We start from the raw sequence: 26,471 nt of genomic DNA, 5'->3' as shown, positions 1-26,471 counted from the left end.
GGGTAATGTCATTAACAAAACAAATAATTATATACAGAGTTGGATTACAATGGAGGAAATGAAAAATTCAGACTAACGTCCTTTATAGTTTTGAATTCCATTTTTCCATCCATCCATCCATTACCTATGCCGCTTATCCTGTTGGGGGGGGGGGCACGAAAGGCAGGGTACACCCTGGACTGGACGCCAGTCAATCAGACAACTCTTCACACTCACACCCACAGTCAATTTAGAGTCACCTATTAACTTCTTTGGACTGTGGGAGGAAACCGGAGACCCCGGAGGGAACCCACGCATGCACGGGGAGAACATGTAGACTCCACACAGAAAGGCCCACTTTGCCCCAACCGGGGTTGTTGTCTGGTTTCATTTTGTCCCATCAGTGAACATTGAGTAAACACAAATTTCACTCAGAACATTTCTATAATTCTATTATTATTATTATTATTATTATTATTATTATTGGTAGTAGTAGTAGCAGTATTAAATTAATTTAATTCAATGTATGTGCTATTTTTTGTTTATTCAAAACTAAAAAAGGTCATGTTAAAATCACAATTAGATTTTAATTTCATGTATATTTATTTGTTTCTGTTTTATTCCCCTAAGGAACTATATGTACCGATCCTATTACACAACATATATAGTATTGCAATTTTTTTCCAGCACAAAAACCTTCAATTCATCTATTGAAATCTTGAAAAACTAGCAAACCTTACATTTCAAGTTCCTTGCTCCAACAGAATTCCTGTAGAACAATCTGACAACTCTTCTTCTTCTTTAGTCATCCAAAGCCTCATTGCTTTCACATTTACATGTTGAATATATGGACAACCCCAAAACTGTAATAATGTTAATACAAATGTGAAACAGTGTAAACTAGCCTTAAGTAGGTCAATAAAGTCCTCATGCATTACAGTAAGGGCAATGTCCCCGTTTAGTCTCCAGCTGACCACTGCAAAACTAATAGTTGGGATTTAATGGTGCAAAGCAATGAGCTGAAAGGTAATATCTGTTTTCTCTCCTCATAAAGATTTACAAATATGTAGATTATTCAGTTTGAATCGGAAAGTTTCTTTCTTCCTATAGTTGTTGGCTGATATATACATATCTCATTCTGCTTAAGGACACGCTTTCATGTACAATCACATCCTATATGTGTTATTTCCTCCACCTAGACTGCTGATGGCACAGCTTTGATGAGCTCAGGCTGATGTGACCATGAAAAGATGAAGAGACAGAAATGACAGCCTACGGAGGAACACAGGGAGGATCAAATCTCACATCAACAGCCGCCTGGCGTATCAGTGAGAAAGAATGTTTACAGCTCAGCTGCGAGGCTTTCCTGAACAGAGGAACACGGCACCGACTGGATTTATCACATCTGTGACGCTTTATGCTCAGCTGTACCCGTGCTGAATGTTTCTTTGGTGTTGGAAGGTCGCAGCACCCTGGGGATAAATGTTAAATGACTGGACACAGGAAAACATACAAGTGAGTAAGATAGGGAAATTTCAACATATTACTTGATTATGTGTTTTTCACTTTGAAGTCATGAGGCCAAGGTTACACTCTCTGCATACAAAGCAATTCATCCCAGCTCTCTTTCACTCAGGAAGGAAGCCTGCTGAAGCCCCTGACAGCTTTTGACAACTCCAAAGACCGTTTGATAAACTGGACGGCGTAAGAGGAGGTTAATATTCTGGGGTTTATTTCACCAGGTGCTTCCTGTGCAACATTTCCCTCTATCTTTATAAAATCAATTCAATGCACATCGACCCGGTCTCTCCCTGGAATTTAATTAAGAGTTCACAGAAACTGACATCCTGTTTTTGCAGCGCAGACAACTCCTTATCCGTGTACCTGGTGAAAGTGTGATTTATTTACAACACCTTTTTATGGTCGCCACTTAATACGAGATGTCTTACAACTAGAAGTTGATTGATATACCTGATGCTTTTGATGTTTCAGAGAAGGTTGCTAATACCCTTTACTGTGCGATTTAATGATTTCTCTTTTATGTGTGTTTTTATGACTTCATAGCAGGCTGCAGAACAATTGCTCCTTCGGGGGTTGGTAATGTCTGGTCTGTTCCTTCCTGAGGACCTAAAACTGTGGTCAGTAATTCATAATTTGTAGTTGAATGCAGACTTTTATTGGAGCAGACACGTGCTGGCTTTTTAATACAAGTGATTATACTAATTGGAGATAATGAGGAAACGATTTTCATGGCCTCAGATTTCATGAACGGACATTTCAACTAAACCTAAATGAAATATGAGATTGTTTGTAAGCAGCTTATAAAAACACAATCGGACAATGTCAAGCCTTTTCTCAAACAGCACAAGTCATTCAGTCTGAAATGTGAATATTAAGTTACATGTTTTGAAAACTGAATTAGTAGGCTGCAGTGGATCTGCAATCAGAAATGGAACTGTGACTTGTACAAAGTGCAGCCTAACTTCCAGGCCTGTCCACATGGAAGACAGTGCCGTTATTTGGTTGTTTTGATGTTGAAGATAATTGGACTTTAAAAGGTGCAGTGACTTTCCAAAGTTCCAATGTTCTAACTTTAGTCACTTGTATAGGTGTGTAGAAATGGTTTTGACCCGTATCTATGTCCAGAATGTAAATAGCTTTGAGTGATGTTCCCGTCAATTGCAAAGTTTTGAAACAGACGGAAATGATAATGGGGAATCCAATACTGTAGCAGTGCTCTTGTGTTACACGTTACGTTACGTTGCATTACGCGACGTTGCATTACGCGACGTTGCATTACCTTATGTTGCATTAAGTTAAGTTAAACTACGCTACATTACGTTGTGTTACATTATGATATGTTACAATACATAACGTTATATTACGATACATTACAATACATTACGTTATGTTACGTTACTGTATGTTATGTTATGATACGTTACTTTACGATATGTTACAATACATTACGTTGTTACGTTACATTATGATTCGTTATGTTATGTTACGATACGTTATGATACATTATGTTATGCTAGATATATTACAATACATTATGTTATGTTACGTTACATTATGTTACAACGCGTTAAATTAGGTTACGTTACGATACGTTGCGTGACATTATGTGGTGGTGTTCCCTCCACCTTTGCCCAACTAACTTATTCACTGTTCACCTGTGACCTGTAAACACCTGACCTCATCATGTGACCAATTTCCCCAACACAATACATACCCCAGTTGTCAAAGCATTCTATCATTGTGTACACCTTACTATTTACAACCAACCAATACTGATGCAGTGCTCTTGCATTACACATTACGTTACTTTGCATTATGTTAAGCTGCGATATATATAACCTTTATTTAATCAGGTAAGTCCCATTGAGATCAAGATCTCATTTTCAAGAGAGACCTGAGTACATAATAGTAGAATAAAACATAAAACACACTATTTAAATGTACAATATGAATCAATAAATTACTATAATAAGTATAATACAATGAAAGCCATGAAAATAATAAAGGTCAATTAAAACGAGTTATAGAAGTTAAAAACAATCACAACTGAAATCAATCAGACTTTTGAGAAGATTTCTGAATTGACCCATTGGAACCAGAGTGTCGAGCTTTAAGGTGCACTGTAATTTGTTCCAAGCATTCGGTGCGAAGAATTTAAAAGCAGTCTTTCCTAGTTCACTGTAAACTCTGGGGACATGCAGCACTAACCAGTCCTGTGAATTAGTGTTATGTTTTGCAACTCTCCATCCAAGAAGGGATGACAAATAAAGAAGTAATTTTTTAAGTTTAAGTTGTCTCCAGTTTTTTAATGGTCTCCAGTTATAAATCTAAGGGCTGAATGGTAGACAGCATTTAAGGGCGCATGAGTGGATGTTGCCGCATGTCTGTAGATAACATCCCCATAGACCAGCACTGAAAGAAAGGTTGCTTCCACAATCCTCTTTCTCCAAGGCATAGGGAAACAAGACTTATTTCTGTATAAGAAGCCAAGCTTCATTTTTAATTTTTTAGTGAGTGCATCAATATGGGGTTTGAATGTGAATTTGTTATCGACCCAGATGCCAAGATATTTATATTGTCCGACTCTTTCAATGACTGTACCATTTAAAGTGCAAATTTGGAAGGTATCATATTCGATATCTTTGGCTCTGGAGAACAGCATACATTTTGTTTTATCTGCATTTAAAAGAGAGTTTTTTTGAGTGCATCTTGCAAAGCATTGAAAGAAAGCTGCAGATTTTCAGTAGCCGACTTTATAGAGTCAGCAGAATAGTGTCATCTGCATAAAGGTGGGCATCACAGGTTTGCAAAGACAAGACATCATTTATATAAATAGTGAACCGGACTGGTCCCAAGATAGAACCTTGTTGGACACCTTTTGTAACAGGTAGAAACTCTAAAATTACTGCATTGCGTTACGTGGTGGTGTTCCCTCTGCCTATGCCCAACTAACTTCTGTTCACCTGTGACCTATAAACACCTGACCTCATCACACCTCATCACACCATACACACCCTTGTGGTCAAAGTGAAGCATTCTATCAATATTTACACCAAACTATTTACAACATAAGACAACAACAAACACATGCTAAATTGGCTCCTACAAACGTACTGATGTTTGTTCTGTTGATATTATTTGATGCAATTGACTTTATACACCGTTCAGGCAGCCACAGCTCCCTCACTTTTTATAAGACTTCCACACCTGCAGTAAACGTAGTATGCAGGTGTCATGTTTATACCTTATAAGACATATATCATGAAATAGAAGAAGCCTTCCGCTATTAAATGATCATTTTCCAGAAAGTGCTATATTGACCCTTTTTCCGTTCCTTACAGCAGAATAATCTCATGCATGCACTGTAACTTAAACTGGCAGCTGTATCTCGCAGCTGGTGGATCAAAAGAAAAGTGAACATGCAAAGAAATGTATTCATAGCTCTTTAATATTGGTTGTAGTTTTGAAGTCTATTTAAAGAAGCATATTTTTTTCTTCTGCTTTAATAACTCCAACATTTAATATGACTGAAATTAATCTGACACAAAGATGAGCGGCTCATTACATGCCACAGAATCAACACATCCACTGCCAGGAAGCCGAAGTAATACTGACTCATGAGCACATGGTGTCAGTGTTGCACACTGCACAAGGCAGAATGCAGCTTGCGGGACTTCTCTGACATTTGGAGTCCTTCACGCTAATCTCTCCTGCAGTTAACACCTCTGAAGCATTTTCTGATAAGTCCAAATTGCTCTCTACATTTTAAAAGTTTTCTTGCAGCCGGATACAGTTGAGAAAATTCACCTTTTAAAGATAAGGTTGATGGATTGTGCCACTTTTCACTGATATTGTAGAAATTTATTCTAGTCAGCATGCTTGTGAGCCAGGTTTAAATTGACATTACCCATTAAAATAGGAGCAGCAAGGTGTCATTGTGCTAAATGGAAGGATTTTGGCTGTGTTTGCCGAGCATGAAAGCTGTTTAAAAACTGAGCTTAGCAGTTGTCTCTCGACCTTGGAAGCAGATGTCAATACAATCCCAAGGCAGGGCCAACTTTCCTGCTTTAACTGGAGCTTTGGACTGGCCTTCATCAGCAGATGAAGTTTGCATGTTTGTCATGACACGATGAGTTTGAACAATACAATCCATCTACAACCAATCTCCCCTGAACCATCAGGTAAGTGGACCTTGAGTAGAGATCGTTCTGTACCCAGTTTGTTCCTGATTCTAATAAGGCACACTTATGGTTATGTAAGGCATGAACAAAGGGTCAGTGGTTTCTCGCTTCATAATAAGCCATCAGCACAAGTTAAGTCAGGCACCCGATAGATAAAATGTAATTAATAATAGTGTTTTGACGTCTCACTACCAACTACATCCTTGACACGCTTACCCATTTGGTCCATCGGAGTCTTTATTGATGAATTAAAGAGCTAACTTACAGGTAAAAGCAAGATTTATGCTGCAGGATTTTCTAAAGAAATGGATCTATAAAAACATTTGTTAGTGATAATTCAGCTTATTAACAAAGCCGAATCACAAAGTGGTGCCAACAGTTCTGTTGAAGGCACCACATCACCTCTTGTGTTTAAAGTAATAATCTTGAAGATTTTCATGTAAATAAATGTGTGTTAAGTCACTATCAAAGGTAACACAATGGTGATTGAGCCTATGGCCCACTGATGAAAGCCTTTGCATTTGCAGTATTACAGACTGGGTATCTGGTGCAGCTTTTGTGGAAAAAAATCACAAGCAGCGCCCAGTCAGTGACGCGTTTTCCATCAGCCAGCAGTGGTTGGTCTGCCAGAGAGGGTAGGCGGAGCTAAGCGGCTGCTTTTCCGTCTCTGCAAGTGTTGTGAGTAAACAGTAATCTACTATGGCTGAACAAACAAAGAAAAGATCGATGACAACAGATACAACTTCAAAAATAAGTGAAAATCCAAAGAAACAGAAACAAATTGAAGGCAAAGTCTAAAAAGGAAAGCGACCGCCAGCGAGGAAAATCAAGAGTTACAACCGGAGCCAACCGTGGACGTCACACATGCAACACTGTCTGGATATCTGGGAAGTGTGCTCCGGCAGTTACCGTTTATCACCATAGGTGCCGCCAAAGAGAGTGAAACTGAGATCGTCGAGATTACCACTTTAAAACACCTGTGAGGAGTTTTTTGCTGTTTATGAAACAGACTGAAATTAATTCTGATTACTCTCTATGACCTACAAAAACAAACCAGACCATCAGCGACAAGACTGATTATTTCTAAATAGTTATTTTTAATGCCTGAAAATGCTGGCGGGGGGGGGGGTAGGTGTCAGACGAAGTGATTAACTGCACGCTGCCTTTGTTCACATTTTCCAGGACTAAAATGTAAAGTGAGTGATACATATGACTGTTAAAGAAAGCAGGATGAGATTTTTTGTTTAAAACCACCACTTAAGCATGTACAGGACAAAATCAGCACAGAGAGTTCCTCACAGGAGCTTTAAAGTGTTCCCCCTGTTGGCGTCATTATAAAATCCCCAGCCATTGTTCGTCTCATAATTACTGTCTGAAATAATCCTCAAAAAGCCAACAGGCCAACACAAGTGTTTGAAGTTTTTAATGTCAAAGTCAAACTTTTACATGATTCATCTTCGTACCAAACCTTTCGTCCACAGCTCCTCCACTTCCTCGTCATAGCAAATGCAATTAGTTCATTAAGTAATTACAGGAAGGGAGCAGCAAAAAACAGAGCCAGCCCCTTAAGAAAAGAAAACAAAGAAGAGGGAAATAAAAATAACAGTTTTTTTCTCATTTTCTTCTCAAGTGCAGATTTGAAGAGCTTAAGCATGCCATTGTCTGTTATGGTTTCCAGTTGTCTGTTTCTACAGTGTAGTTTTTATCTGTACATGGCTATAAGAGTAACAGCACGAGGGGGATGACAGGTTCATGATGTGCGCGGAGTGTCTGTCTTCAACAATGTCTCATTCAGTGGGTGATACATCTCACAGACGTTCAGGCGCTCTTCTCTGTCTGTCTCCCCTCTCTGTTTTGCAGTAGACTGAAACATGTTTAAACGTGCAGTATAAAAAGATACACACCCACACAGGATCATTTACAAGTTCCCTTAAATCCAGATGGAAGGGTTTGAAAGGTGCCATAATGAAACTGCCTTAAAACAGCAGTTTGAAGAAATCTCTGCCACGTTGAAGAGGCAGGGCTGTGTCAAGAGTCTCTTTCCAAAACAAACAAACTGGACGTCAGTTCTTCAAGACCTTTGGCGGATTGAGACGCACTTATCTCAACTCTTTCTCCCAGAGAAAGAGCGCGTGTCCTTCTGTCTCTCCGCTTATGTACCCTGCAGGGTGCTGTGATTGTTTTCACCAATCCCTTTTTCAATGTGAACACTCCATGAACAGATTAACTCCACATGTTAGGCCTTGAGTTTTGTTACATCCTCAGCGCAGTCTCTCAATAACAGAGCTCAGTAAACAGCCATGCCGGGGATTTGAGGGTAATGACAGCTTAGGGAGTAAGTACATCAGTGGCCTAAAACGAGCTAAAGGGGGTCAGTCACAGAGTTGTGAAGTTATATACAGGTATACAAAGTTATCACACACAAGGAGCTCACCCATTTCTGGCCTGATTACTGCATGGTACTACTTTTCTGCTTCCACGTGTTACCTTTCAGTGAATGAACAGTCATGCAGCAACTGTGTGTGGGTTTGCGTGTGGCCAAAAACCCCAAGTAGAACATTTATTAACTACCTAAACATTGTCGCACATCTTACCTGAGAATTGCTCTATTTTCTGGCTAACTGCCATCTTTAGTTCAAAGATCAAATATCTAAGTTGTAGAAAAGCCTTAACAAGTGTCGTTTTTTTTTCCCTCATCTGATCCAAAACAAGCAGAAAAATGAGGAGACACACAAACTGGCATTTTCCAGCAGTGTTACATTCGCCAATCCAGACATTAATGAGATCAGTGCAGATCAAGAGAGGAGAAAGGAAACTCATTAAGACCACAGGGACGACCTAACCCTATTATCCCTATCACACCACTGAACCACACACTGATGATGGGAATTAAGATGTGCTGGCCTCGATCCACACCCACTCCTCAGCCCAGAGCAGCAGAGTATATCTGGAGTCGTGCAGTAGCTGCTGGGAAGGACGAACGTGAAGGAGCCTGCTATCTGTGCGGTTCAGCACAGCAGTTTGGGCGTGTTCAGGTCGGCACTGTGCGGTGAAAAGGGTGCAGCAGAAACTCGCTGTTCTCGCTACATTGTGTTCTTATTTGTAACAGCCTGCGGCACGCTTCGTGCCAACTCCGGACCGTGGAAAGTGAGATTTGGGATTTGGAGGCCCAAGGTTAACCCCAAACTCGCCCCACGATAAAGCAGGAACAGTTTAATCCACTGAAGCTAACTCCCTTGCCGCCATCATTATCTTCACTTCCCCGTTAGCACACACATATAGTACAGATGTATCCAAATAGGCGTGGTATCCAAAAAGGCGTGTGGTTTTAAAAAGAGAGAAAAAAAGTTAGCATTATCTGTCTTTCATGCAGAGTCCTTTTTCTTTTTCCTTTTTTTCTTACAGAAATTTGGTTTTTCTCTGAGTCCTACTTACAGTATGCGGAAATATCTCATATTCCCACATTGTCTTATCATTACATACATTAGATGTCATGTTTGAAATTCCCTTTCATGTCGCCCCACACATCAGTCAGAAGGATGAGTAATTATTTAAATACATTTCATGTTTAAATACTGGCTGGAGGGGAGCAGGCAAAATGCTACAGCTAGTTCAATGAGAGGCAATATGTTAAAAAAGGATGATAAGAGCACATACACACATAGTGCATACGAAATGCGCATATCTTAACATGGATTTGTATCTCTACTTATGTTTTCATATGCTGCATGTTTGTGTGTGTGTTTCTGTATGAAAGTTAATGCAAGTTATTATATCATCTATGTTACACAGCCACTGAATCATGTCATAAACTGTGGCCCTATGCATGTTCACATTCTGTAAATGCACTGTATGAGTTTTTGTCTGCATGCTCAGGTCTGTGTGTGTAAGTATGTGCATGCTAGTGTGTGTGTGCGCGCGCGTGTGTGTGTGTGTGAAAGAACATATATGATACATGAACTATGTCAGGATCCTGGAGGTGTGCGGTGAACTCAGCACCTCAGCCTACTCTGAAAGTGTCAGCAGCAGCAGAGAGATAACACTGCCGGTTTATCAAATACACACATACATTATATACATACAGACTGGGTGTGAATGCAAAACAATAAACAGATATCTTCACACTGTGGCACTACTGACACTCTATGAGGACATGTTTTCTGAATGGTTACATTTGATTTCTGTTAAAAAAAAAGTCTTTTTTTCACTCAGTTTGTTCTGAATCGTATCTTTTATAAGAACAATACCTGATTGTTGAGATCAGCACATGTTTCCCTACCTTGTATCTGTACAGTGACCACACTTTAGTTGGTGCTTTGAAACTCTGTGTAAGACTCGGTAAGAATCTCACTGGAACAGCAGTTTGATTGGTTAATATCCCCATCTTGTGTTGATTAGGCATTAGAGCGTTTGATTGGTTTGAATTAGATCCAAATAACTCCATCAAAGACCTGTTACTCCTTCTTATCCATTTTCTAGTGGATAAGACCTCAGTGGTTTTCCAGCAGATGGTTCACCAGTTGAGTCTAAATCTTGCCTGCTGTATCCTCGGCGAAAGTTTTTGTACAAACCGAGTCATTTATAGCATCAGGATTTACTCAGTCTCTTCACACGGACCCCTGTGTGGCAGAGGGTCAGGCATGCATTGGATCAGGTAAAAAGAAGAGGAGATGAAGATGTCCTCCTCCACATGGACATAATAGGATCTTTGCCTGTAGGCAACTTTCACTAGTAGTTAAAAAAAAGACTTATTTTAGAAAGTCAGAGGTCTCTGAAGAGTTGATTCATCCCTTGCTTAAGTTTAAGTGCCTATAAATATTAGTCAGAAGTTCCAATTGGATATATAGCTTATCTTTTCTGACATTTTCTCATCTTCACAGGTTCAAAAGGCTGTCCAATCTGATGACCTTCCAGTAAGGTTTTAACCCTCCCTCTTTGTCAGAGAAGGGGACGTTGTGGTGATGATTGCTCCACTGCAGGGCTGTCACAGGTACACCTCGCGGCGTGATAACGTGAGGCAGGACGTGGTCTTGTAGTCCCCTCCTGTCCGCGTCAGTGGTATGACCTCAGGCGGGTTCTGGCCTTCTCCTCCGTCCTCCTCCGGCTGGCGCCTCCCAAAGCCCGCGCTGCTAAACGTGTCGTAGGAAGCCGAAGTCATCTTGCGGTTCAGGAGGTTACGGTTGTGATCGCCCATGTTCCTGTTGCGGTCTCCCCTGCCCAGGGTGCCGAGAGGATCCCCGTTGGCTAAGGGTAATCTCTGAGCTTCTCCGCTGACGACCACCCCGGGTTCAGAGCTCCCTGCGCTGCCGGCGCTCTCGCTGTCACTCTCGTGGTCGTTACCTCTGAGATTGTTGTTGTCGTCTCCGGGGGCGAAGGTGGAGAGCCGTGGGGGGTCGCTGCCGTGGCGCTGGCGTGGTGAGCGCCGAACGGGCATCCAACAGGTGTCAGAGTGGCCGAATTCGTCACACTCCCTGGTGCACTTTCCTGTCAGAGCTACATCTGGCAGCTGCCTGGCATCTGGATTCACAAAGAGAATAAATAAGGAAAGAAATGTGACATTTTCCCGAGCATTGGTGCCCTATTTGAAAGGTTTTACATAAAGACACAGACAAGGAATAGGCCTATAGCAAATGTACTAAACCAAGGTTCAGCTGGGGATGCTGAACTTATATGATCTGTTCCCTTAAAACGGGCAGAGTAAAACAGAATAAGTGAGGAGAAAATTGGCTGAGGACGACAGGGAAGAAAAATGATTTCAAAAAATGGGGGACAAAGGTTATAAAGGACGATAAAGAAAATGAAGGAGGCAAGAAAAGTGCTGTCGAAGCAAAACAGAAAACGCTGACTTAAAAGGAAGGTGTTAAAAATACCCCACATGTACTCAGCGTTACATAAAAGGTGAGAAGTGAGGTCAAAACAAACAGCAACACGGCCAAAAGGGAGGATCATTGTCACAAATCTAAGTGACAAATTGAAATTTCCTCACATGCAAAGAAAAGATTAAGTCATGTAGCAGCCGCTTTATGCCCCATGAGTGTCGGGTCACAAGGTTAGTGAGGCCACCAGAGACAGAATACTGATGTCCTACATGAGCAAGGGTCAAAGGTCATGTTATTATCTATGTAAACCAGTCGTTTATGAATCATTACTGACATCATTTTAATGGACACTTTTAATGATGATAGATGAGGTAGGTGTGACTCAGAAGCTGTGCTCCACATAGTTAAAGGTAATGTTATACTCCCATAAACATCTAACGAGCAGCTGAAAACAATACATCCGCTCCCGGTTTGCTTCTCTAAATACTGCCCTATTAAAAACAAGAAATTTAATATTTCTGCTTCATTTTGAAAACTAATTCCACTTTGTTTGCCCGCGTGCGGCAGCAGAATGCGAAGCAAACAAACACATAATTAAACAGCATAATTACAAGCAACACAATGAATTCTCTGTTCAATTCCTCTCTCCATCTGACCGTGACGGAAACTTATTCAACACCCACAAAATCCAAAACATTTCATATGTTGAGAGTAAAAAAAAAAAAGGAAGACCCCCAGATTATTAATTAACCCCCCAGAAGTACAATCAGTCACCAAGGTCGTAGTGACCTTGCTGCTGTTGTTCTGCAGCTCGGGCATGTCCGCATGACAAGGAAGGAAGAAATGAAAAGCTTTTTCTTCCTCTCTCAATCCTCGACGAAAAAAACACTGTTTTGTTGGTGAAAGGAAAAATTCAATTGCTGTATTCTATAAAAAATTGCGTGACGAGAGAGAAAAGGGACCTGAGACCTTGACAGCAAGCCAAGGTTTCAGATTCTTTGTCTGCGTGTGTCTTTGTGTGATCCAGAGTGTGAGTGTGATTAACACATCCCTTCTTATCCTTTCACAATAAAGCACATTTTGTTTTTAGGGGCGAAACATGATCAGAGCAGATGAATCTAGGAATGTTGACTGCAATTCGAGAGGGAGTTCAAGGAATGTTGTTGTCTGTTTATGGTATGATTTGTGTGTTTATGCGTGTGTGTGTGTGTTCTGACCATTCTCCACATGCTCCTCCTCCCCCACACTGCCCTCCGGGGTGGTCCGCTCGTAGCCCTCCTCGGGCAGCGGCAGGGCTCCCAGCCGCGGCCCCGATGAGCTCTTGCTGCTCGGCGTCTCCGAGTCCTCCAGGCCGCTGTCATAACAACCGCCGTCCTGGGGCTGGCTGACTACAGAGAAGGTCACCCGGCGAAGGGTCCCCTGCAGGGAACATACACACACAATATGGGATTAATCATCCAGGATTCCTAATCTGAGATTCTAAATCTGGGGGATTAGGCGGGTGGGCACGGGTTGTGCAAAGACATATTGAGATTATCTGATCGTGTTCGTCTTGATTATGAGCTTAGCCGCTACAATGCAGGGTAATAGTCCTCAACCAATCGCGGCTGTGTTTCAAAGTTTTCAGTTGGCTTTTAATCCCAGTTTAGATTAATTCTGCTGGACGTGCGGATGTTTACAAACCTCTGGCCTGCCTGGAGACTGTTATTTTTCATCTGGAAGGGTTCCCAGTAGGAGCAGCTGGATGATATTAACTCCACTGTCAAAAACGCTTCCGTGATTGAAATATAAGAGAGGAAGTTAAACGATAAATCAGGTTATATTCTATATTTGTCTTTTTGTCAACAAATCCGGATGAAAAAACAAATACAACAGCAATGCAGGGATGAAACTAGAGTTGTCTTTGCATCCAAAGCCTGACATATAGTTCCACTGTTGTCGATTAAACGCACTCATTGTGTTTAAATGACAACAATGACTGACGCTGTCTCAATGAGCGAAGGTTCTTTATAAAAGGTATACTGGCCATGTCTTGTTCTATTGATTCTGCATGATGTGAGACGACTGTTTGGCTTGATTTTTAACATTTCTCTGTGCTCAAAGGAAGACTATCAACCACTTTGTGAAAGATAATTAGGAAATCTAAAGAACAACGGCTGGCTCTCTTTGTTACAGCTGTAACTCTTGATTTTCCTCGCTGACGGTCGCTTTCCTTTTTAGACTGTTTGCCTTCATCTGAGCGTCTAATTTGTTTCTTTTTCTTCGGATTTTCACTTATTGTTGAAGTTGTATCTGTTGTCATCGATCTTTTCTTTGTTTGTTCAGCCATAGTAGATTACTGTTTACTCAACACTTGCAGAGAGCGGAAAAGCAGCTGCTTAGCTCCGCCTACCCTCTCTGGCGGCCAACCACTGCTGAGTGATGGAAAACGCGTCGCTAACTGGGCGCCGCTCGTGATGTTTTCTGCGAAAGTTGCACCCAGTCCATAATCATACTGCAAATGCAAAGGCTGTCATCAGTAGGCCATAGGCTCGATCACCATTGTGTTACCTCATTCAGGGATAGATAGTGACTTAATAGGCATTTATTCACGTGAAAATCTCGAGATTATATCTTTAAAGATGTCTTTGAAATCTCGTGCTGCAGCCGCTGACGCTTTCAAAAGAAACTGCACCGATCACTGTGAGCTCAAACGAACAGGCCATCCACCACTAGTGACAGATCTCCCCATCCCGCAGTGGAAGTGTAGGTGATTCAGCAACGACTCCCATCATTCACTCAAACTGAGCATCACAACTGCTGCTGTACCAACAACACAAATCACTCCAGTCCAGTTAGCGGAGCGCTTTTCACTCTGCAGAGACTAAAACAGACTGTCGGAAGTCCATGCTGAGAGAATATCAGAGGGAGTTAAATGACTCCGTCTGGCCGGGAGGGATCACTCTGCGACAGGGAGCCCATTTCTACACAACACCCCTCCTATCTCCTCGCATACTCATTTATCTGCTCGCAAAAATTACAACCCTTTCAATTTAGATCTGCTTTGAAACGCGCGGCGTACGGCGAGGAAGTGAGGGAACAGAGGGAAGACGCAGATTAGGGCGGAAAAACTTCGGCTCTGAACGTCGCCTCGGGATAATCTGCCGGGGAACTGATGGACGGCTGGCATAAAAGCCAAATCTGAACCAATTCTTCTTTTTCCTCCAAACACCCAGAGAAAAGGGAAACATTTAAACGCTTCACCTACTGAACGTTCAAGACGAGACGAGACAGGAACACAGCGAAATTAATTAAGCAGAAGTGGGAAATGAACGGAGCGCTCGTTTCTTCCGCCATTTCTGAAGGTTTGGAGGAGAGGAGGATGAGCGGGGGTAAATCAGACAGCAGGGAGCACCGGCAAGACGGAGGAAGAGGAGGAAGAGATATTAGAGTCTAATGGGAGAGCGGCAGTTCTTGGAAACTCAGAGACTTCATCTTAAGTCTCCACTGAGAGAGGGATGTATTTTTAGAGGAGATGAAGCAGTCCAACCTCTTTTTCAGCCGTTCAGACTGGGGGGAATGGCACAGTGAGGGGAAAGTGGGTGAGAAGGTATAAGTGGGTGAGTACAGAGAGCCAGAGAGGGCGAGGAAGGAGGATTTTTGTGATGTCACGATAATAAGTTTGTGGTTTTGAATCAATTATGTCTACATCATAAATAATTCCTCTATTTCTTGACTTAACAGGCTGTCAAAAGTGTTTTTCTCTGGATCATAGAATAATATCTCATCATCAGGGAAGAATTTGTTCCATGATCACAGATTAATGACTTCATGATAATAATTATCAGAATTATTTCTAATCACAAGTCAACAGGAGATGTCTCTGCACACACTTTCTCTCCAGCCTTCTGATCAGACAACTTAAAACAGGAAGTACATGAAGTAACTGTGGTGTTTGGATTATCGTTGGCCCTCAGTTTGTGCCTCTCATGTATCGCCAACAAATTTGAGTCACTGTCCCTCTTTGAAACAGCCAGAAGGTCTTTTTAAACTTCCTGCTGTTCTGAAGCTATTTCAAGAATCTAACCACTTCAAAACCATGAAGAAGAAAACAGATTTTGCACAATCATTTTTAATCTTTGCTTAGCTTTTTTTTTTTACCTTAGTTGCTTGGATTTGAAAAAGTCTTATTGGTATGAATGAATGTAACTATTCACTATTTCGTGCTTTGATAGAAAATGACACAAACGTTGCTTGAAAAACCACAAGGACATACGCCAAAGCTCATGTTTAACGTTTTAACCTGGTATGAAATTAATACCGAGGCCTCCATGTGACCTTTCAAAGCCAACCAGATCATCAGCGTCAACATCAGCTATTTCTATTCAGTAATTTTAATCACTGTTATCGCTGCTGCCAGGTCAGTGTCAGACGAGGCGCACTGCCGAAACAGCCTTTGTTTGCATTTTACACAGTGAAGCTTCACAGTGAGTGATACGTTTGACTGTTGGAGGAGAGAAGAAGGGGGATATTTATCTTAGACATGTAACATCACAAGATAAAAGGTATCGCTTTGTCCACTGGGGTCGCCAAGGTCAACGCAAACAGTAGCTTTAAATATGAAATAGACGGCTTCAGAAATGTTTCTGGTCTTTTGATAATAAACTCAGAACGGGAAACAACAAAACAGTCTACAGTTCTCTGAGACTGTTTTACAGCAGCGTGGTGCTTTGATTGAAATGCTAATGCAATGCTAACATGCTCACAAAGACATGCGTTATAGTAGATTAGCACAGAGTACAGCTGAGGCCGACAGGATAGAATGAGATCAGCATGTATTTGGTCATAAACCACAAGTGTTGCATTATAGTGCTGACCTCTCTCAACTAAGTCTCAGAACAATCCATCAAATAGTTGTCGAGGTATTTCCCTGTACGCCATGAATGTTGATCTTCTATGGTGGCAATAAGGAAAAGTCAGCTCTGTTGCTAGAATAGCTGCAGTAATGGATGCTTAACTCTGACTATAATGGCATTACATATACGGCATGTGAGGCATAAACTGGAATAAGATTACTTTGTATGTAGAAATCCAGCCTGGGCCACAGGGCAGGACTTGATTGACAGACAAGTAGTGAGTTACTACAGTTGGAGCTTGTGTGTGTGTGTGTGTGTGTGTGTGTGTGCGTTTGTTTGTTCTATTACAGAAGTCTGTTCAGCCATGATTCCATCTAATTCAATTTCCCTCTAACCCTCTTTCTGGCCTGAGCTGCCCCTTTTCATTCCTTCATCCTGATAATTTTATTTGCTGTTTCTCTCCTCCGTCCTCTCCTCCCTCCTCCCTTCTTTTGGACAAATCTTGCTGTCTCTGCTCTTCTCGGCTGTAACTCTCCCTCTTTCATTCTTTCTCCGTTCCTCCACCCCTCCCCCTTTCTTCTTCTTCTTCTTCTATGCCAGTCAGCTTTATGATGTGACGATCGATGGTGTGTCCTTGACCTCGTTATGAGTCCCTCTCCTCGTCCCCACAGCGGCTTTATTGACCCATAACTCCTCTTCACTCTTTAACCCCCCTTTTCCCAATTTTTCTCTCATCGTCTGTGTTCTCTGTCTGTCTCCGTCTCTAAGTGTTTCCCTCATTGACGAATGTCTCTTTTTAACTCGTGCCAATCCCATATTTTGGCATCTTTAGGTCATTAAATGTGACTAATTGTACGCTCTACATATTCTGTCCCTGCTCTCTGCCTTCTTGTCTGTATTTTCCCAAATTTGGCTTCATGCCGTTTCACTCATTTTCTGTCAATATGGTCTATTGGAAAGGTTTTTACATCCCCACGCTCTTTTCTTATATCTTAAATTCATCTCTTTTTTAATAACCGTCTGTTTTACCAGCTACTACCTCTGAAAACCCCCCCAGAAATACTCCGTATTCCCCAGCGTCTTGATGTTTCCTCCTCAGACTCACACAGAACAAAGCATGTTTGTGTGTTTATATGTGCATGCTTTCTGTTATTTATCTGAGCTAATCCAATAAAGACTGATATCCAAGAAACCTATCAAATGTCGGCACACATCGGTGTGTGTGAGCGCACACACACACACACACACACGGCTGAATTAGGTCCAGTGTGGCCTATGAATCGGTGGCTGATGGAATATTAATTGAGTTTGACAGGGGACATAAAAAAACCTTCCCCTTAATCTGACACGGGCCATTACAGTTCAATACTGACATGGGAGCTTTACTCATCTGCACAGCACCGTGTGTGTGTGCGTGTGTTTATGTCTGTGTGTGACACTGTACTGTAACAGCACATGAGCATCCTGGTACAGTACAGGGATATTGTGCAGTTATTTCTGGCACATCTGTGTGAATCAAACAGAAGCATGATGGGTCTGAACTCAGAATAAACTGAACCATCTGAATCCTGCAGCTCTGAAGGAACTGTGGGAAAAACAAATCCTCATATAGCTTTCATTTCAAGGCCGGAGCGTGCTGCGGCACACGTGTGTGTGCGTGTGTGTGTGTGTGCTCATATGCTTATGTGTGTGAGCGAGACTTCACACCTTAATGTTTGTGTTTTATTGCTTGTGTTTGAGTGTGAGACTTTCAAAGCCTGCAAGATGTGTCATATCAGCCTGTGAGAATACACGCATGTGTGTTTGTAGAGAGAGAAGGTGTGTGTGTGTGTGCGTGAGCAGGTTGGCTCAGTCATCAAGGTAATTAGTGTGTAAACCTCCTTGCTGTCGGTTCAAAGAGAATTAACGAGCTCTGGTTAATTAACAGTCTCCCTCTCTTCTCGTTACATGTGTCTGCATATTCAACACATGTGTTTGTGTGTGTGTGCAACATCTGCACATCCGACTGTGCCTGTGTGAGCACATTTGGATGCAAGTGTGTGTTTGTGTTTGTCTTTTTACCCTGCTTCACTCTGGTCCGCATAATGAACCGACAGGATGCGGCTTATGCATAAACCAGAACTACAAATATGGATGAGAGGCGTATTTCCCTTTGGCTCCACGTACAGTCTCATTTATGTTCCACATCGGATGCATACATTGTGTGATGGCTGATTTAATGATTTATAACTTTATATTGTATTGCTCGCTTCCTATATTTTGGTTATAACAGCGCTCAGAGCGGAAGGCAGCTTCCCACCGTGGACACATATCTGTTCATCCATTCATTAAACTCAGAGTCACATTGCATGCAAGCAGAGAGAGGCTGTCATGCATAATCCATAGCTGAAAGCATAGAGCGACTACATATACTGCAGCATATACTATACATCAGACAACAAAAAGACATATTTTAAGTAATTTTCTGCACCAAATGATAATTATGCACGGCTTTTCTAATGCTGATACTGACATAATTTCCCACTATTGATTTTCCTTGATAGATTTTTGCAGCAGAATTCATATTTGATGAACGTAGCCAAACGAGCTGATTGTGTTCAATAATTACATTTGAACTAAACAGCTCTCAGATTTTAATTACATAAATGATGTTCTTTCTTGCCTGCTTGCATTTGTTTATTAAAAAATGTAACAGACTGTGGAACAATGAATCCATTTAATGACTACGAATGAGGGAGGATATTTTCTAATATTGCACAAACGTTCGTCAGTTATGATGCCGTTAGCTCGGTCCGATAGCATGTTGGCCGTGTTTGTGTCTCCCTTAACCCATCAGCCCACTCACACTGTCCTGCATGCTGCCGGCTGTTTGTGTTAGTTACTGTGCGGGAGAAGAAGAAGAAAAAAAATAAGCAACTGGAGGTGGAATGGATATCTCCTCTTCCTGATGGTTATGTTTTTGTGTTGGAACAGGCAGGAGTCGGACAGGTTTATGAGCCAAGTGTCAATCAAGCGGACACCTGACATCCTATTAGCAATCGCTCCCTGCAGACACCTGAAATTTTTCCCAGCATTGACTGTGGAGTGTAGCTTTGCATGTTAATACCTGCCTGCTGATTTCAGCCTGTGGACACGTGATACTTGATATTGAGCATCAATATTTTGGACTATTTTCATGCCAGAAAAAGAGATTGTGCGTCCCTCATGGGATACTGACAGCTTCAATTAAAGGCCACGTTTATAACATTCTGTAAGTGGCTTAACGTTTAGCTCCAGCGGGACGTGAAGTACGCTTCGATTAAATAATTAGCCGACTAAAAAACACCATGTAATGCGAATATTTTGACACGGCTTTCAGGGAAACGTATAATCAGATATATGATATTCAACGCAAGATCAATGCAACAGTCTATTTATCATCAACATATGTCACCTCATCCCAGCTTATTTACAAGCTAAGAATAATGCCGATGAAATGTCAGTGTTCTGCATATCTGTGCAGAGCGTGTAAGGTGATATGGCACTATGCTACCACAACGCACAGTGAAAGCTAATATGCTTGTGTTGACACCACACGGCGCAGTCCAGATTTCATAACTGGAATGCAGATCAGTCAGAGTGACCTTTGCCTCCGCCCGCTTGTTTGGACTCTGTTTAGAAGTTGTGCTGTGGCGGACGCGGCCCGGCAAACATGTATGTGCTCGTGCTATGAGGGAGGAATGAGAAGGGAGGCGAGTTGATTAAAATTCAAATATTATTGAAAAATAATGAGTTAGTATCGACTGTTTCTTTTTGTAGTTGAATCGGCGCGTGCTGTCACTTTGCATGAATAAACCGCCACGTCTGTGCGAAGGCACAACGCGTATCGATTCATGCTTTTGTCTTACTCATATATTGTGCGAGCGTGTGAAAGGTCTTCTACTAATGAGGCTATCATTACATTTAAAGCTTCCTATTGTTTTCTACCATTTTAATAGTGTTGCCGTTTAGATTCTCTTTTCCACTCCAGATGTCGAGTTCTATCATTTCTACAGGATTTTTTTTCCCAATCGCACCTTCAGTGTGAACTTATGTGGTGACAAATCACAGGCGCATCTCGGGTGTTTTTAATCTCATCTCCACAAACAGCTGAATTCATCCGTGTTTTTTAGCAGCCTGCTGCAACACTTCCCTATTGTGTTGCCTCGCAGTGCCAACGTGGACGAACAATAAAACAAAAGCAAACTTTGACAAAGCGATTCGAACGACTGGTCAAATTTCTCTGTTCTCGGGTTGCGTTTGCTCAACAGTCTCTTTGCTTGATAATCTTCTGAAACCTTTTCATCTGCTAAGTTATGCATCAAAGGCACCGAGGAGGGGAAACGGTGGAAAATGCTGACAGAAAACATCTCGCAGGAGCTGTGCGAACAGGGCAGGTGTGTTAACAATTCATCTGTGAATGATATATTTACACTGGAGATTTAAATATAGATTCAGAAGTGTATGTGAGACCTCGGCCTGCATCAGAGTGACGCGTGCAGTGCTGGAATGCAGCTCCCCGAGGCTACGCTGAAAAGAGCAGATGTCCTGTTTACACAGTGCACCCATTAGGTCCAGCAGACAGGTAAAGACAAGTGTCGAGAGGCCGCCTGGGAGAGAGAGAGAGAGCGGGCGACGGATGATGAATAAAACAAGTGATAAATGAATGAGCTATGAAAGACTGTTAATCAGCATGGGCGGCAGGGTAAACCGAGAAGAAAAAGAGACAGACTTGTGAAACTTCTACATGACCGCAGCCCGTCTGAGGTGGAAATGAGGAGACAAAGGATGCCGTTTAGGGGAGAGAGAGACGGGGGACTGTTGTGGTATTCGCAGAATGCAGAAAACGCTTTGGAGCAGGTTGAAACTCGGCTCAGGGAGGGATGAAGGAATATGAGCGGCGTTTTCTTCAGCTGTCTGACTCGCAGATGTTCACGAGCCAAGGCGCCTTGTTACCACAACGCGCGCACACTCACACAGCTTCCATGCAGATACTTAAAATCCACACATTAGGCACACCTGCATGCTCCTACACGTGCACTCGCACATTTATAACTATGCAGTGTGTGTGTGTGTGTTGCAGTGGGACCACCTCTGCAATAAGAGCAATCCTCCCTTCTCCATGCTTCAGATTTTTTCCCCTTCAATATTTCTCTGCTCCCTCTCACCCTCTGTTCCCCCTCTCTCCTCCCCTCCTCCCTTCATCCTTCTTCTTCTGCAGATACCCTCCACCCCATCCCTCCTCTCCCCCTCGTCTCAGTCTCTCTCCCTTCTCGATTGCTCCCTCCAGAAGCAGGTGATGTAGAAGGGTGCTCAGCAGTATCTGACTATCAGGGCCTGACTCTGTGAGAGGAATGATAATCACTGTGCTGCACTGCAGAGAGAGAAAGAAGAGAGGGAGCGACGGAGAGACAGGGAGAGGGAGGAGAGGGAGGGAGGGAGGGAAAGAGGGGGCATGAGGTAGAGGGGAAAAAAGGGGGGCAAATGCGGCAGTAGAAACAGGGGGGGCAAAATATTGAGAGAGTGCGACAAAGAGGAGGAGAGGAAACAAAGAGGAGAAAGTGAAAAAGAAAGAGTGCTGCTTCAGTAACATATCCCTCGCCTCCACCACTCTCCACATTTGTCGCCCCTCATGCTCACACACCCAACAACACCACCCCTGCTGCAACAATAGCTTGTAGAACAGCAGCCCCGCGGTACGAGAGAGAGCCTTAGCCTTGTGTCTGAGCACCAGAGAACATTAACTGCAGCAGCGAGGTCATCTGATCGGCACTATGCGGTCCCTCTCTCTCTCTCTCTACTCCTCTTCGCTCTGCTGCAGTCTGCTGCTGGCCCCCCTGTGGTCGCCATTGGAAGTACGAGCCACGCTGCGAGCCGGCACGCCTGTCCCGATAAACACTTTCTGCAATCTATGTATGTAATTTGCTTTGAGCTCGCCTACCATAAATCACTTTCTCTTACTGGGAGCAATTAAAGCCGAAACCCTGCGGCCACTGCTCATTATCAATGCCCTAACTAGTTACTGTAAGTGCGTGGGTGTGTGTATTTTGTTTGTAGGGATGTTGTGTGTTTGTGTACAGAGAGAGAGGGAGGCTGCTTCACCGCATGCGGGTTCTACTGCATCGCCATCCACCACAGCTTTGTTAGCATCAAGCTGTCCACTCTGGCAGCGAGCTTCTCCCTGCCTCCATCTGGGCTCTCCACCCTGCAGATACACACTGAAAATCACTGACTCTATTCACAGCATTAGGCCTTTGAAATGTTTATCCTTTTGTGTAGTCGTGCCTGTCCATAGGGGGAGACACAAAACGGCAACAAAAAGCTCTTAGAGGGAGACGTAAAAGCGAGGCTTACCGGACAAATGCCCATGATTCAGATTAGCCCCTTTGTTGCTGTGTTGTTGTTGTGTGTGTGTGTGTGTGTGCGTACACGTGATGATCGTCGCTTTCCACTGCTAGTCACTAAAACAGTCATCGCTTATAATATCCATGACAAGAGTCATTGTGAAGAAAGATGCAAACAGGATGGTGGTTTACAACTGGCCTTCTGTGTGGGAGCGTGAGTAAGAGACACCATACATATGCATGCCTGCTATTTAGATGGCATTTACTGCCCGCTCTGTGTGTGTGTGTGTGTGTGTGTGTGTGTGTATGTGGACCATTAGTCTAATAGTATGCGTGTTAGGAACAGGCTTTTCCCACCCACTGCTATTGTCCATTAAGGGTGACCAGAGGAGAGTGAACAATAGCTTCACTGTGGGGGCCAGTGTATAAAAGAGTAAGAGTGAGGATGAGGCTAAAGATACGTAGTCTTACACACAAGGGCTGGTGCACTCACACACACACAGATACACAACCTCCCTGTTGAGAGTGATTAGGAGTGCTGCTGTGAACAATAGACAGAGTCAATAAAGGACCTCAGAGACATCCGGATACAAGAGCAAGGTCTCTATCCCTCCACTCCCCCGCCCCTCCACCTCCACCTCCGTTTCCCTCCATATTTCCTCGTTCTCTGCATCCTGTGCACCTTCTCCTCTTTCCGTCTCCCGTTCTTCTTCGCTCCACTAAAACCGCAATTTCTCCTCCGATTTCCAACCTCTTTTATTCACAGTTGTTTCAATACTGATACCAGTTTGGAAAATGTTGAAGATACTGGCTTTAATGCGGAATCGGGTGTCAGCGTGTACGCCAGTCTGTGCAGCGATCCGATACCGTGATTTATAAGCCTGGATACAATCATCTTGCTGCACTTAAAAGGAGCTATTATGGCTGCCGTGGGTACTGTTTTAGAGCAGCAAAGAAGAACTGAGTTCCTGTCATTTCTGGCGTTAAGATAGCAAAGAGAGAATAGATGGCCACAAAGAATTCCATCGGGTGAATACCAACGTATCCAGAGATTCATAGGGCGCCAATTCAAACATTCTCACGCGACACTTTTAAGTGTCATCGTTTTCGGTTTCAACTCAATCACATAGCTAGCGTTGCACGTGTTAAAAACAAATTATCTTTAAAATAATAGGTTACATGACGTTAGTTATGCTAGCTAGTTAGCCCGTTAGCTCCCTCTTGCTAGGCCACAGGAGCGGCGTTTGGTGATGCAAGGGTAACAGCTGGCGTCGCAAACAGGAAATCCTCCGCAGACCAGACCGCCTCAGTACAGTTCGGCTTTAGCGGTCCACGCAGGTTATGAATGAATGTCCTCCGTGGACCGCCTCCTTCGAAGGCTGCAGCCCCCTCATTGAGACACAGCTTGAATGCACAAGGCGAGTGTCAGGTTAGGCTTCTTGCAACGTACGTTAAAAATCTCTCGAGCCTTTATAAGCAGAAACAAGTGAGAGGGATGAGTCAGTAAGATTTTCCCCATACAGATTTCTCGTTTATTCCTAGATTTATATATTTATATTCTTTCTCAATTATGACTGACAAACTAAATAAGTAAAGAAAGTTCTCTGTCTTTCACTCTCTGAGCCAAGGGGCTCACAGTATACAGCTGTTATCTTTTAAGTCTGGTGTAGGATCAGTGCTCGGTATTGGCTGATATGCAAAGTCACGTATCGGAGAGGAACATTTCTCCTCTTATCGAGCACATCCAACCCAAACCTCGTCTCCATCCTTTCTCTCCACGTCTGTCTCTCTCTCGCATCCACTCCGTCTCCTTTGTGACTCTCCTGTCTTTTGTAAAATGGGCGGACGGGGTTGAGCTGACAGAGGCTGACACGCCGCAACACCACGGCAAACTGAAATCCATCCTGACAGTTTAGAATCAGTGTCACTCACTTTGCAAGGTTAAAGATAGCTTAGCCTAATGTGCTGTCAGACGCAGACAAACATGTACACCGCATAGGCCTCGGAGCACATGCACAATCACATACTATAAGCCTTTAAAAGTAGCTGGACGAGCACACGCAAACACAAACAGTCCTGAAGAAGACCCCGTTAAGTCACCCACCTACATATATGCATCAGTGTGTGAGTGTCTGATATGAGTGTGTGAGTGATCCCCATCTCAGCCCGATCACCCCGTCACAGACACAGTGCCACAGAAACGTCTCGGGGCGCCTCGCCCAGTGTCTTGACAATAGTCTCAGTGTGTGTGAGCGACTCGGGGACACAGAGGGGGCGTTATACTTGGTAGACGGCACGCACGCATGCACCCACACACACACACACACACATAAAAGAGGGAGGACAGTGCACTCTTTCTACCCCTCTGCGCTATTGGTCACTCCCTCTCTCCCTGACGCAGAGAGACTCAATCATTCTCACACTCTGTCTCCTTTGACGCAGAGGAAAAACATAAAACAACTGCTCCCTCCCTCTCTCTTTTTCTCTGTGTGTGTGTGTGCGCGTGTGTGTGGACGAGAGACTGTATAATTAATACGGCTTTCATTTCTTTGAGCTATGAAGTATGCTTTTGGTATGCAAACAGACTTCTTGCATGTAAAGGGTGCGTATGTGTGGTGATTGTGTGCGCCAGTGTGTGCGTGCCGTTCGATACACCAGAGACCGAGTGCAGAGTCGGGCCATTGAGCGGAAGGAGGAGAGTTAATGAGAAAGCAGGGGAGAATCCAGCCCGTTCCCATCGATAACCTCACACCACACTTCAAGCGTATACGTACACTGGCTCCAGTTTTGAAATCCCCTTTGAAAATTATGGTTCAGCATTAGGGTTAGGAAATGACTTCAGTGGAGTCATATCCAGCAGAGTTTCACAGAGCTGAGCCTCTGCTGAGGAGTCGGCCTGATTATTATGCGACTCCTGGCATTAAAAAAAAATGTTTAAAAATGCAAATGATTCCACAGCCACTGCAGTAACAGAGTTTAGGCGGCAGCTGAAAACATAATGTTTCTGCATCCTAAACTTCAGGTATATACTGCTCTAATTAGTGATAATGACTCAGTGCATTTCCTCCCACCAGTATTTTAATGTATCTCTGCGTCAGCTGAAAGCACAGCCTTATAGTGTCTCATGTGGGAATATAAGGACATGAGAAATGTTACTTAAAATACATACTTATCTGTAAAGGTCATATTTGCCCTTTATAGATTGTGATTCCACCGTTTGCTGGAACGACGCTCCGCCGTTACGCTGTCTTTGCCATTTTACATTGAACAAAGCAACATAGGTGTAAAGCCACGCCAGAGTGTTTTAACCAGTGACTGTAAATAAAGATCCATCTGCTCTTATTGTACAAAATTGAAGGCAAAATAGACCCTGAGGCAGGCGCTGCCATCTTGCGCCAGTGAAGTAATTTAGAGCCAGAGTCTGCGCAGTAGAGATCAGCGGCTGGAGCCTCCGTAGCCACTTCTGCTAACCAAAACACACACTTAACTTAAAAAACATCAAGGATGCCGCACGTCTGCGTATTTAACAGCAGAACAGCTTCTTTGTGTTGGTCTGAAGCAGACGTTCACAGATATGGAAACTTCAATGATTGAAGTGATCGTTTTAGTTACGTGTCCTCTCGCCGATCGTCCTCTACTCTGCTAATCCGGAACAGATCAGCTGCAGGAGCCTTATTGGTCAACAGAGCTGTCAATCATCTTTTTTGCATCAAATAACTAATTAAAAATAAACTTGTCAGAAAAATTAACACTTGGACGTAAATCAGCATGATA

General features: G+C 43.0%; 1 protein-coding gene across 2 annotated transcripts in view; it reads right to left on the bottom strand.

The window, feature by feature from the left end:
* Positions 1 to 7,089: 7,089 nt before the first annotated feature.
* pcdh7a (protocadherin 7a) overlaps positions 7,090 to 26,471 on the bottom strand; it is a 44,920-nt gene continuing 25,538 nt past the window's right edge. For both annotated transcript variants that reach the window (XM_069666414.1, XM_069666413.1), the window contains 2 exons: positions 12,718 to 12,919; positions 7,090 to 11,198 (listed from right to left, as the gene is read on the bottom strand). In XM_069666414.1, coding sequence (XP_069522515.1) covers positions 10,666 to 11,198; positions 12,718 to 12,919 — 735 coding nt within the window. In that variant the 3' untranslated portion in view covers positions 7,090 to 10,665. The remainder of the gene's footprint in view (positions 11,199 to 12,717; positions 12,920 to 26,471) is intronic.

The sequence above is a fragment of the Semicossyphus pulcher genome, unplaced genomic scaffold (genome assembly GCF_022749685.1).
Source record: "Semicossyphus pulcher isolate SPU_LCO1_2020_fin unplaced genomic scaffold, fSemPul1.0.p SCAF_17, whole genome shotgun sequence".
NCBI classification, from domain to species: Eukaryota; Metazoa; Chordata; class Actinopteri; order Labriformes; family Labridae; genus Semicossyphus; species Semicossyphus pulcher.
The sequence above is the reverse complement of the archived record's forward strand: the minus strand, read 5'-3'. Positions and strand labels throughout refer to the sequence as shown.